Source organism: Sus scrofa, chromosome 17, assembly GCF_054392235.1.
Source record: "Sus scrofa isolate SSC_HxYL_T2T_F1_AM1 chromosome 17, Sscrofa_HxYL_maternal_Yorkshire_Landrace_v2.0, whole genome shotgun sequence".
Classification (NCBI taxonomy): Eukaryota; Metazoa; Chordata; class Mammalia; order Artiodactyla; family Suidae; genus Sus; species Sus scrofa.
The window spans coordinates 54170024-54183696 of record NC_139399.1 but is presented as its reverse complement, the minus strand read 5'-3'; the positions used below and the strand labels follow the sequence as shown (position 1 = coordinate 54183696).

Below are 13673 nucleotides of genomic sequence, written 5' to 3'. Positions count from 1 at the left end.
TGGAGTAGACACCCATTGCAAGCCACCTACCAAAATGTACTCTGAACAGATTCAAGAGTTAAGTAGAAAAAAGTCATGTTATAGGGAGATACCAGAAAACAGAACAGAATGTTTATCAGATCTCTGGCGGCGGGATAACTTCCTCAGCCCTTGAAGCAATCACGGAGGAAGGGAGATTGACAGATTCAAATATATAAGCATTAATATCTTCTGTAGAAGGAAGCATAATAAAACCAAAATGAAAAGGACATCAGACTAAGAAAATATCAGCACCAACTATGAGACAGTTAATATACACAATGCAGAAATGGCTCAGTCAAATTAAAGAGACAGCAAGATGTCGACAGACAAAAAGACACAAACAGGAGGCAATCCACCAAGAAACAAATACCTAGGAAAAAAGCGTATGCCTGATTCTACGAAAATGGAGAAATATACATGAAACACACCTACTGTAACGAAACTAGGATACTTCCCGCCATTGCTGACAGTTTCCAGCCTAGTGGAAAGGAATGTGGCAGCCACCCCCCACCCCCAGGCAGAAAGGATGGATGAGGACCCAAGACCCCTGCCTGCTGCCTCTAGAGTCACCCCCCTCACCACGCTGCCCATTTGTCTCAAGTCCACCCAGGCTTGCTTAAGACCGCCTTCTGTTCCCAGTGCTGGGCATGGTACCCATGATGGAGTGCAGGCAGTCTTTGTCCTCCTGAGCTTCCGGTATAGCGAGGGAGACAGGACCAGGAATGCTAAACGGGTGACAAGTGTACTGGGAGCCAGAGTTCATGGGGGCCTGGAGACTTTACAGAGGAGGCAGCTTCTAAGCCCATCTACCTGCAGACTGAGCAGAACTGGCCAGATGGAAGGGAGAGGGTGGTGGGAACAGCATTTGCCAAGGCTGGGAGGCTAGAGAGGAAGGGCCATGTACTAGGGGAGGCAGTGAGAGCTGAGATGCAAAGGCAAAGAAGACCTTATCTCCGTGGGGCTTTGAGGGCTACACTGGAGTGGGGAGTTTGCTGGGAGCTGGTGGAGTGGGGGTTGAGACTGAAGCCTGGATGGTCAGCTGCATTTTAGAAACGGGCCTCTGGCTTCGGGTGGAGAACGGATTGGGGAAGGTGAGAATGGATGGGGGAAGGTAAGACCGGAGCCTGTCTTGGACGCCAGGCAGAAGCTTCTCTGATGATCCTGGAGTGGAGCCTGGAAGCGGGACTCTGAGCAGAGCTTGGCTGGGAAGAAACACTCGCTAAAGCAATAAAAAGCAAAAGAGTGTGACAGTGATTCAAAAATAGAAATTTATACTGATGGCTAGAAAGGGAAGCGGGGTTGAAGCCAGAATAAAACCACGACAGTCTCTAGTGTATTTTCCAAAATTCAGAACTTAGAGTCTCAGAGATGAATGAAAACTGCCAAGAGCAAGGAATCACCCAGGAGTCAGAAAGGGGGTGACTCACATAGTTTGCAAACTCTAATTTCCTCTCCTTGGTCACACACACTTCCTTCAGATTTCTTTTTCTGATGATTCATAAGAAAACAAATTTCCCCTTTTAAATTCAAACCAGAAATGCTTGAGCACCTGAACTCTCCTGCCCATGGCTTAACCTCTGCCCCCCAAGGCCAACAAACCCCAACTTACCCCCAGGCGACTAAAAAGCCACTGGCTGCCAAGAAGCCAAGAGGAAACAAGCGGTTTCAGCCTCTGCCACAGCTGTCAAAGGCCCCCAAGGACCCTCCCAGACCCCAGAAGGGTCTTCAGCAGCTCATAATGCCCAGGGCCACAGCCCCTTATCCAGAACCCAGGCTGATTCGGAACTTCAGAATTTGTTTAGATTCCAGAAAAGTGAGGGAGTGAAGATTCCACAAATTAGGTAGGAGCCTCTGTGGGGTTTGGGGCACCACCTGTGGTTAAAACACATTCATATTCCTGCAGTGAATCCTATGAATGTTCACACAAGAAAGCTAAGTACAAATTATGTCTGTCGGTTTAGATCAGGTTTGGGGACCAAGCGAGCTGGCAGCATATTCACAAAACAACTTCTGGCTGCAGAGCCTTTGAGATTTCAGATAAAGGAGTTTATGTTTTTCTTTTTAATTTTTAAATGATTTTTATTTTTTCCATTAGAGTTGGTTTATAGCGTTCTATCAATTTCTACTGTACAGCATAGTGACCCAGTCTCACACACACACACACACACACACACACACATATATATATATACATTTTTCTTTTTTTTCTTTTTCTTTCTTTTTTCTTTTTAGGGCTGCACCTGCAGCACATGGAAGCTCCCAGGCTAGGGGCTGAATCAGAGCTGCAGCTGCCGCCTTACACCACAGCCACAGCAGTGCCAGATCTGAGCCACATCTGAGATCTACACCGCAGGCTGCAGCACCTTAACCCCGAGCGAGGTCAGGGATCGAACCCGAATCCTCATGGATACTAGTCAGGTTCTTAAGCTACCGAGCCACAACGAGAACTCCAGATAAGGAAGTTTAGAGCTGGATCTAGCACTGAGCACACAGGCGATAGGCCCTTGTCGAGACACTGCCCCTCTGTGTGCCCATTTACAGATGAAGAAACTAAGGATCAGAAGGGTAAAGGAAACCGCCCAAGATCTCACAGCTATTAGGTGACTGAGCTAGGATTTCAACCCAGATCTGATGTTTTTCCACAGGTGCTTGTGGATCCGCCAGGCTGCTGAACTGCTCAGCAGAGTACTTGGCATTACAGGGAATGTGGGCTGCACATTCTGAGAGTGGGTCAAGACCAGGTGCAACAGGAATCGGGTTCCTGCAAGGCGTGTCTCCTCAGGTGGGTCCCGGAGCACTGGCCCTCCTCATAAGCCCACAGCTCCTCCCATCCTCTGCAGACATGGTCCCAGCCCCTCGAAGGCCTCAGAGTCCGCGGAGGCAGGCAGGCAAGAAATGAACACACAAGAGTGGCTACAACTGCGATAAATGCTCTGAAGAAAACGGTGCAGAGATCGAAGCTGGAGAGAAACATACGATACTTGAAAGGATCTCTCTCTAGCAGGGGACAAACTGAGGGAGCCCTGAAGGAGAAGGACCCTGCCACGGTGTAAGTGGAGGTGGGAACAGCAGTGCAAAGTCCCTGGGGTCAGCAAGCAGACAGCTCTGCTACGGGGGAGGCATAAAGTGGCTGGAGAGTGGGAGTAGAGGGGCGAGGGCAAGGATGAGGTCAGAGCAGTCGGTAGGGGCCAAAGCATACAGGGCCCTGAGGTCATGGTGGGGACTTAAGGATTAATTTCAAATGGGAAGCCATTGGAGAGTTTTTGCAGAGGCGTAACATGCTCTGATTTCTATTTTAAAAGATGATTCTGGCTGCCATATGGAAATGGGTTCTATGAGACACCATTCTGTCTCAGTTTGCTCATCCCCGCAATGGGTTCATGAGAAACTTTGTGAAAAACATAACCAACAGGTGTCTGGCAGAGAGTTGATTCTTGGAAGGTAAAAGACAGAAGACTGGATTTTCCCACCTCATTACAAACGAGGGAAACTTGGTCCTAAGTCATCCATAAGTCACTGCCCCGCTCAAAACCCTTCGAAGGCTCCCCCCACTGTCCTCCGAATAAAGACTCACCCCCTTCCCTTGGTCCCAAGGTCCTCCTTGATCTGGTTCCTCATGTCTCCAGTGCCATCCCTGGACCTCTCCTCTCCTGCCACCTCAACCACTCGTGGAATGTGCCATGGCCCTTTGCCTAGAGCGCAAGGGTTTTTTTTTTTTGCTTGCTTGTTTTGTTTTTGGCTGCACCCATGGCATCAGGAAGTTCCTGGGCCAGGGAGCAAACCCACATCACCGCAGTGACTTGAGCCACAGCAGTGACAATGCCAAGTCCTTAACCGCTAGGCCACCAGGGAACTCCCACAAGGTCTTCTTCACACTGCCATCACTTGGTCTCCCCCTCCTGCCTGCACCCATTGAATGAGCACTTCCTCCGGGCCAGCCCCGTCCCAAACACTGAGAAGCTCAAAATGTGGCTGAAGGTGTGGGTGCAGGTACATGGAACAAGAATCCAAAATATCCGGCCTGGCCCTCTTCTGGGTGCTGCGCTGGCTCTTATCCCCTCTCTCATGCATCCATTTCCTGAAGGAATATTTATCGCGTATGTGCTTGATGACAGAGACCATTCCAGGCTCCTGAGCTACCACAGTGACCAAAGATCCCTGAAGCTTCCCTCTTGTATTGGAGACAGAAAACAACGAACTTGATAAGTCATTTAGTTACTATGTTAGAGGGTTCTAAGTCCTATACGGAAAGAAGGAAAGGTGGACAGGTGAGCGGAGTCGGGAGGTGACTTTAACCCGGGGGGGGGGGCAAGGTGGGGCTCACTGAGAAAGTGACAGTCAAGTGAGGGAGCCAGCTGGCAGGTAAGTGGGGGAGAAACAGCTGGGGCAAAGGCGCTAAGGTGGGACGGTGCCGGTGGACCCCAGAAAGGCAGGCAGCGCAAGTGGGGGGAGGGAAAGCCAGCGAGGTAACGGGGTGGAGTGTACCCACAGATGGCACTGAGATTACCCCTCCCCAGAGAGAGGAAAGGAAGGCAGCACTTTTTCCGCCTGCCTTATCTGATGCTGTGGTCGGAGAAGCCAGCGAGGGCAGGCATGAGGACCGCCGCGCTCGGCACATCCTACCTCAATGGGGCCCCGGAGCAGCCGACATCCGCTCAGCCTGCGGCTTCTTCCTGTGGCTTCCTGCATCTCAGGTTGCCCCGATGGCTGCTATTTTTGCTCCTGTCTGGGGTTCAATGCAGGGCTTCTCTGTGTACGGGACTGGGGCTGCTGGGCCTGGCCCCTTTCTGGGTTTGCTCTGCTGAGAGCAATGGGGAGGGGCCATTTACACGTTCCAAGTGTCCCTGGGGACATTTACTATCCAGCCAGTGGGAAAGAAGAAGAAATTTGTTATAGGTGTCACTTTGTCAATCCTCTTGACCCTCCAGGCTCAGAGAGGCTAGGTGGCTTGTCTAAGGTCACACAGCCAAATCAAACCACAGGCTGAGGATTCTAACCCAGGCTGTCTACATCTAAAAGCTATTAATTTGTAAGGGATTCTTTGCATTTACTCTCTAAAGTAATGTTTCCCAGGCTGGCAGTCTGTGCTACCCAGGCTTCTAGAAGGCACGAGGATGAAGATGCATCATCCACAGCTTCATTCCCCTGAAGCATCACAGCTCCAATGATGGGGAGGGCTGTGCCCGAGTGGGCACAAGAAAGGGGCCCCTGGCCCAGACACTCGGGGGTGGGAGGTGGCAATCAGAGAAGATTTCTGGAAAACAGTGATGCTGCGACTCTCTCTGCAAGAATAAACAGGAGTTCAAGAGGTAGAGAAAACAGTCTGGACAAAAGGCAAAACCAAGGAGCATGACTGTTTTGTTCGTGGGGGAGGGGCTTAGGAAGCAGCAGGGCAGTGATCCTGCCTGGGAGGGAGGAGCCAGAAGCTAAAGTTTGACTGCAAAACCTGAGACCCCCCACAAGTGCCCCAGCCCCCTGTCCCCCACCCCGGTGGGCTTGGAAGGCTTTGAACAGATCCAGTGGCACGAATGGCCAAGGCTTCAAGCAGGCGGTGGTTTGCGGCCATCCCGCTGGGAGCTGCGAGGGGAGCACCTAAGAGGGAAGGTGAAGGCAGCGAGTTCTGGGTAAGGACCCTGGTGTCACCCCAGCACCGGCAATAGTGAAGTAGGGAGATGTCGCTATACCCTGAAGGTGCAGCCAGCAGGGAGTGAGGCAGAGAAAGGGGTCGGGGATGACGTAGGCCAAGGAGCAGTCATGCTGTTTACCGAGAGGACGTGCGTGATGGGGGAGGGCTTGCCCGGGGATGGGGGCACATGAATCAAGATAAGGACCATTTAGAGCTACTGTCTCCCGCAGATAAACTTTCTGGGGTGAGGACATGCAAATTAAGGCTGCCTTTCTACACTCACTATTCCCCCTTCCTTAATGGGTGGCTGTTCCCATGGCCTCAATTGTTCTGCACAGCAAGTAAGACCCACAGAAGGTGAGAATGTTGCCCAAGGTCTCAAAGCCAGAAATCAAGAGGGCAAAGCCTGCCCTTCCAGACCAACCTGACTGCCATCCCAACACTCATCTCACCAGGGTGAGGGGGAGCCTCACGCCTTCCCCCGAAAATGGCACCGCAGGGTCTCAGGAAAACTGGGGGATCCACTGCCCATCTCTGATAGTTCAGGGCTACATCGGCCATGGTTCATACAGGAACGTTTGCCAGGCCTCCTAGCTGGGCAGAGTTGGTAATTCCTGAGCAACCCTCAGCGCCTGAGGTGACCACAGCAGGGGCCACTGGGGTAGTCCCCACGGTGCCTGAGCTGACTCTTTGACACTCAAATCTCTGCCTCTGCTCCCGATGTCATTAATTACTGGTTTGCAGATGCACAAGGCAGCACAGGTGCCACTAACCATGGGAAGGAAATTCATTTCAAATATGAAGCTCGTTCTCTGCTGGAGCAACCCCCCCTCCCCGCCCGGCACAACACTCATTTCCAACGTGGACCAGCCCAAATTACTTCTTTGAGGGAATGAGAGGCCAGGAAAGGTGAAGAACTTGCCCCAGATCAGAAAGCAATGCAGGGCTGGATACACCCATGCAACCCCGTCTCCATAAATATTCAATGGGTGCCTGCTGGGTGTCACACCTGGCGTGCCAGCAGATACCTTGCACCCCAATCAAAGGCTCTTCAGTCTCCCTTTCCCAAGAGAGGAGAGGATTTTTATTTACTGAGCACCAACCAAGTGCTTTATAGATCCTGAATCCTCCTAACAATCAGTCATTTTGTAGGAGAGGGCACACGGACTCAGAGAGGGAAGGTGACCTGCCCAAGATCATACAGCAAGCACAGGGCAGAGGCAGGGCTCAAAGTAAACCCAAGTAAAGGTGGGTTCAGCTTCAGTTCTCCGGGTTCAGGGTGTGTGCAGAGTAGTGATACTCCAGCCACACCTGCCCTTCCAAGACCCACCCTCCTCCCCCGCCAGGCCTTCCTTCCTGACCCGGACCGGGGCTCGCAACAAACACTAGTTTACTAGCTGGCTATTGTCTTGAGATCCCAGTTGTCTGACACAACGCTGTGACTGGTATTCAGTAAGCCGTTCGGGAAATGTTAAAAACAAGAGTCTGTTCTGTTTCAAGACAGCCAGTAAGCCCCTGTAATTTACTCCTCTCCCTGTCAAGAGTCCACGGATGTGACCAGAGACAGAGAAATTCATATCAGTCAAGGCTGCAAAGCAGACTGTGGCCCTGCATTCAAGCTCCCTAAGAAGAGAACCAGAACACAGAGCCTCTGGCTACAAGGTCAAGGGGAGAGCTCCCCAGGAGATACATACACATGCACGTGCAGGCATACAAACACACACAAACACGCACATGAGTGTGAGCCATCAAATCCTCCTCCTGAGCAAAGCTGGATATTACGGGTCAATTGTTCATTAATTTACCCAAAATTTATAGAGGTCCTATCACATACTAGGTAAATAAAGCATTAGGCTGTATGTGTGTGTGTCACTGTCTGTATGTGTACATATATGCATACACACACACACACACACAGTCATCACAACACAGGGAAGTAGGTATCGGTGCCCCCATTTTATGGATGAGGAGACTGAGACTTGCAAGGCTCAAGAAGCTTGTCCAAAGTCACAGACCGTATTTGTGGCAGAGCTGAGATGTGCAACCTGTGCCTAGCCCAGACCCTGGTACACAGCGGGCACTCAACAGCTTTTTCCTCAGTGGCTGGCTGGCCCTGAAGCCCTTCGCAGGGGCCTGTGACCGCCTGCGTTTAGACCCAGTGTGCAGACACTGGAGATCACACAGAGGGCACAGAAGCTCCCGTTTCTTGGTCTCTCTCAGTTGACCTGCGATAGGCCAAGCCAGGAAAAGCAGGCCTGAGAGAGTGGCTTCCATTTCTAGGACACATGTGCACACAGCCAGTCTGGCAACAATGCCTGTGATGAATCGGAGTGCCAGAAGAGGTCAGGCCTCCTGCCTGCTAGGCTCAGCTGGGTGCAGCCCTGAGACCGTCACAAGCCCCACCCCCAACTCAGCCAACTCCCATCACAAAGAATCTCCCCGGGGACAGCAGGAAAACGCCACAAAGGTTAGTTTTCGGCCCCTAGGATGTGTGTACACGTCTGCCCTCGAATCTGTGACGATGCCCTTCCTCATTTTGTGCTGCCCTTTCCTCTACAAAAAGAAAGGATCCCAACTGGTTTACCTTTCCAGTATCATTAATGGAGAAAGGGCAAAGGTGGCACTCACTAAATCCGGGAGGCATTTTTTGCTGATGCCCTAAACTCCAAAATCCAATGGAAGAGGCAGCTCAAACTTTGTTCCTGGGGGCGTCCCTGGCTCCTCCTCACCCCTTCCGTCTTGAAAGGCCCTTCCCATTCCTTCATCCCAGGTACCCTCTGAGTTCCTACCAGGCCATGGGCCATCTCCATGCTTGTTTCCATCTGAGTTGGCCAGACGCCCCCCATCACACCTGGCCAGGCCCACTGCAGGGTATGTTAAGGCATGAATGAATGAACAAACAAATGCTTCCTGAGCATCTGGGCACCAAGACCTGTTCTCCAGGGGTTGGTACCAGCCACTTTCAGAACTGCTTTTCAAGAAGGAGCTGCCAACTGCAGGCCTCCTAGACCTTCCAAAGCATCTTTATTCTACAATGTGACAGACACCTGTTCAGGTCCCCGCCTGCCCCCACCCAGACATCTGTCTTCACCCCGCAGCACCCGCCTGACCACCTCCACCCAGGAGGCAGCAGACACCCGCTGCTTACCTTCTGCTGAAACACACCTGCAATGCACCAGCGTCTTGCAAGTAGAAGCAGCCCGAGTCTCATTCCACAGAAACCCCGGCAGCGAGAGAACGCGCCCGCGACAGCCTCTGTGCGATTCTGCTGCATAATCAGCAGAGAAAGAGAAAAAATGCCAGAAATAGCAAGCTTTATAAGCCCTCCTGACAACTCTTGGTCCTCTATTGGCTGGAGGCCCGGCACCCCCGCCCCCCATCCCATTCCTATAAGGTGAAATGGAAAAACCTGTTATTTAACCTCTTTTATCAAAATCCATCTTCTATCCCAATTTGGGCCCTGTGCTCGGAGCTCCTGGTGGCCGTCTCCACACCAGGTCTCAGGGAGCAGAAGGGGAGGGAGCCCGGCTCTGCATCATTTGTGGCTTCAGAGCCTACCCCACTCACGTACACGGCCCTGGGAACGGGTGTGGGACTGGAAGGGCTTTAGGAAGGCAATTTGGCAGCACCAGTCCACGTGTAAAACTTGCATGCTGTTTCCTTTGGCAATTAGACTTCTGAGCATCCGTCCTGCAGAAATACCTGTACCTGCGTGCACCACGCACGCCCACTGATGTTGCTCATTACAGAGAAGCATCAGAGAGACCAGGCTGAATGTCTAAAGCAGGGTCAGGCTGAAGAGATCGGAAGACATCCGTTTTATGGAATATGATGGAATGAGGAAGGTCTGGAGGTGCTGACTTGGAACCGGCTGGGAGAAAAATCAAGAACACGATCCCCTTTTTATAAAAACCGTAATGACGTGTGTGTTTGGCTCTGCCCTGTAAGAGATGCCAGACTGTTAATAGTGGTTACTCTGGGGAGTAGGAGAAGGAGGTATTTTCAGCTGCTGCTTTTTTTTTTTTTTCTTGTCTTCCTTTTTTTTTTTTTTTTCCCACAAGCATGTATTACATTGGCAGTTTAAGCCAAAAACATAAGAGCCTCCTTGGTTCCTTTCCCGCTGCCCTAGGTCAAGGGCCAAGGTCATCCACTACAAGACTGGATCAGGCCTGGGATGGTGCTGGCCCAAAGCACTACAGATCTCCCTGTAGCTTCATTAGCTTTCCCAGCAGCGCAGCTAAATGAGGGCACCATGAAGAATGTGGACTCTGCAGTAAGACTGAACTGGGTTCCAATCCTTGCTCTGCACTTAACTTCCCTGAGCCTCCATTTATTCATCTGTAAAATGGGACGAGAGTAACTATTACGTGCCCTGTGCTATGCCGGATGCTTGTAAGCCAATCTTAATCTTGTGGACATCTCAGAAACACCAGAGGCTGCAGAGGAAGCATCACTGTGCTGAGGGCGCCTAGAATTATGAGAGGAATACCATAATTCCTAAGGAATCACCCCATTTAGGACAGTAATCAACTCTAAGACTGAGAGAAGGACCTGGGGAACAGCAAATGCTGTTTGGGATAAGTGGGATAAAGATGCTCGCTGCCTCGCATGTCTGTAGGAGGAGGGAAGGGATTAGAAAAGGCTCTGTTTGAAATGCCTTTGCCCAGCTCTGCACAAAACTAAGGTCCCATCCTTTGCATCCCACTCAGAGCTCTCCTTCCTCCCTGGAGAGGGAGTCCACGGACTCTCACACCTGAATTATTTTCTTTGTAGCACACTCCTCCAGCCCATGGCTTCTGGTCGGGTTTTTTTGTTTGTTTTGTTTTGCTGTTTGGGTTTTCTGTGTATGTGTCTTTTTAGGGCTGCACCTGTGGCATATGGAAGTTCCCAGGCTAGGGGTCGAATTGGAGCCGCAGCTGCCAGCCTACACCACAGCGACAGCAACGCCAGATCCAAGCCACATCTGTGACCTACACCACAGCTCATGGCAACGCTGGATCCTTAACCCACTGGCAAGGCCAGGGATCAAACCTGCATCCTCATGGGTACTAGTTGGATTCTTAACCCCCTGAGCCACAACAGGAACTCTTGGTCGTTTGTTTTGATGGGTTTCATTCTATGTTTATTGTTCGTCTTCCTCACTAGGCTGTAAGCTCCTAGATGGAAGGGATCATCTGTCCTGTTTGCCTCTGGGTCCCAGCTCCTAGCGCAGGACCTGACACAGAGAGGGCACCCAACAGATGGAAAAGTATATACAATCCACAGATCCAAAGCCAAGATCCAGGTTTATGAAGTTTCTCTGAAGGAAAGGGAGATGCAGGTTTTGCCCTGTGACTGAAAGGGGATGAAAATTTCAGACACACTGAAGATTGAGAAAGGCACACAAAGCTGGAGGGATGGTAGCTAAAACTATCCATGAAGACTCATAAATGCTTAAGATGGGGAAGGATCTTCTAGGCCCAAATTTGTATGGACAAGGATGTTTATTTCTTCTTTGCAACATTATTTATGAGAACATGGAAATGACAATAAAATCTGTTGAGAGGGAATTGGTTAGAGAAATCACAGTGCTTGGTACAGTGGAATACTACACACCTACGAAATGATCATTTACTGCTATGGAAAGAAGTCCATATTGTTTGTTGAATGTTAAACTTGCTCACTGGAAATCAGAGACACTGATAAGTGAAAGGTATAATGAACTGCCACAAAGAAAGTCCAAAGGTAAAAATCCTTCAATTGCCTTTTTTTTTTTTTTTGGTCTTTTTAGGGCCACACCTGTGGCATATGGAGATTCCCAGGCTAGGGGTCTAATCAGAGCTGCAGCGGCCAGCCTACACCACAGCCACAACAACGCCAGATCCGAGCCATGTCTGCGACCTACACCACAGCTCACAGCAACTCTGGATCCTTAAGCCACTGAGCGAAGCCAGGGATCAAACCCATGTCTTCATGGATACTAGTCAGGTTCATTACTGATGAGCCCCAACGGGAACTCCAATTATCATTTATTCATTCATTTACTCAACAAGCATTTTCTGTGTCCTCTGCCTACTTCCCACTCCATGCAGGGCAGGGTTCCAGATGCCAGGACAATGTGTGAACAGGATGTTGTCTGTGTCCCCAAAAGACATCCCAGCTCATGCATAGAATGAGAAATTATGATGGTGGGAAGACAGTGCTCCCAGTTAGGGGCCCCGGAGTCATCGGCCGAATGATGGCTTCATAGCAAAGCTCACGGGAGCTGGGGTTTGAAGGAGGAGCACAGTTTGGGTGCACAGAGGAGGGAGGAAGCATGTTAGGTGGCACAGATGGGACGATTCAGGATAAGTGCAGGAAGCCCCTACATCGTTCTTCATTGAACACTGAACACTGAGCTTCACCATGTGGGTGGCAGGGGTGGGGTAGGGGTGGAGGTGGATGGAGAGAAGAAAGACTCAGTCTAAGGGGCAGAGATTCTGGACTTGATTCTGCCACTTGTGCTGGAAAGAGAAAGTCTGGGATTTGATGGCGCTGTCCTCAATGTGCAGTGACAGAATGGCATCCTAGTGTCATCCACTCACTGAGAGTGCCAGCCCCACAGGGCAGGGGTGCCCACCTGGCAGACTGGGTACCTGCAGCTCAGCTAGTTGAACCCCAGCGCATGGGCTCCTTGCTTTGCACTGAGTACTTGGCCACGCAGTGCGGGTGGAGGGGGTCCCAGCTCTGCGGACCCTCCACTCAACTCCTCCTGCAGCTGAGCCAAGAGAGGGGCCTTTGTACCTTGATGGAACTCAGCAATTTTTTTTTTTTTTTTTTTTCGGATTTGGAGGCAGCTCGATGGTTATGTTTCAAAACAAAGAGAGATGACTCAGCTTCCTGTGGAAGAGGTTCAGCCTTTTGGAAAACGTATTTCTGTTTTAATGCTTCTTGCCCCTGGCTCTCCAGGCACCTCATCTAGACTGCCTTGTTTTCTTGATGGTCAATGGTTCCCAGAGCAAGGATCAGGGACAAAAGCCAGGCTCTGGGGACCAGACTGCCTGAGTATGAACCCTGATCCTGCCCCTCACTCACTCTGAGGACCTGGACAGAGTTATACCCTCTCTGAGCCTGTGTTTGCTTAAGAATTCCTTGCGGGGGAGTTCCCGTCATGGCGCAGTGGTTAACGAATCTGACTAGGAACCATGAGGTTTCGGGTTCAATCCCTGGCCTTGCTCAGTGGGTTAAGGATCTGGTGTTGCTGTGAGCTGTGATGTGGGTCGCAGATGTGGCTCGGATCCCGCATTCCTGTGGCTCTGGCATAGGCTGGTGGCTACAGCTCCGATTCGACCCCTAGCTTGGGAACCTCCATATGCTGCGGGAGTGGCTCAAGATAAGGCAAAAAGACACACACACACACACACACACACACACAAAAAAAGAATTGCTTGCGCAAAGCAGCCATCACCTATGGAAAGGGTCTGGTCCGTGGCTGACACAAAGTAGGTGAACAATAAGTATTACTGGTAAAAACAACAGCCACCTGTGCTGAGCTTCTCCTGAGCCTCCGTTATCTCACTTGAGCCTCACACCTGCCCAGCCCAAGTTTCCATTTTACGGGTAAGGAAACTCAGACTCAGAGCAATGAGCTGACTTGAATTTCCATCTTCCCCTTCCTGAGGGTCAGGGCACACCCCCCAGGCCAACTGGGAACTGAATCTGTACAAGTTTTTCTTTCCATCTGACCCTCTCTGCACCGGCAGCCAAACACAAACCAGTCCTTCACTATCTTTATCTGCAAAATGGGCACATTACTCTGAGGTTGTTGGAATCATCTAGCCAAGGCTTAATAAAAATAATTCCATGAAGGACTCATTCAATAATAGCACATCACTCCTTCCTCTAAGACTAGGAATCAACAGACTGAGCTCTTCATAGGCAACATCCCAAGGAGATGCAGAAAGCTGTTAGGAAAACCCCTTCGCAAGTGTAGAGAAAACCAGAAAGCTGAGAGAGAGGTGTGAGCTCATGCAAATAAAAAGAAAAGGACTTTAAAATGACCTGTCAT

The 13673-nt window shown here is 50.7% G+C and overlaps 1 protein-coding gene across 6 annotated transcripts in view; it reads right to left on the bottom strand.

The window, feature by feature from the left end:
* Window positions 1-13673, bottom strand: part of TOX2 (TOX high mobility group box family member 2) — a 238534-nt gene that overhangs the window by 104545 nt on the left and 120316 nt on the right. For 2 of the 6 annotated variants that reach the window (XM_085004018.1, XM_085004019.1), the window contains exon 1: window positions 8796-8925. The exons of 3 other annotated variants lie outside the window; for them this stretch is intronic. In XM_085004018.1, coding sequence (XP_084860144.1) covers window positions 8796-8921 — 126 coding nt within the window. In that variant the 5' untranslated portion in view covers window positions 8922-8925. Of the gene's footprint in view, window positions 1-8795; window positions 8926-13673 lie in introns of those variants that run through there. One more of the 6 variants, XM_085004022.1, reaches the window with a different exon arrangement.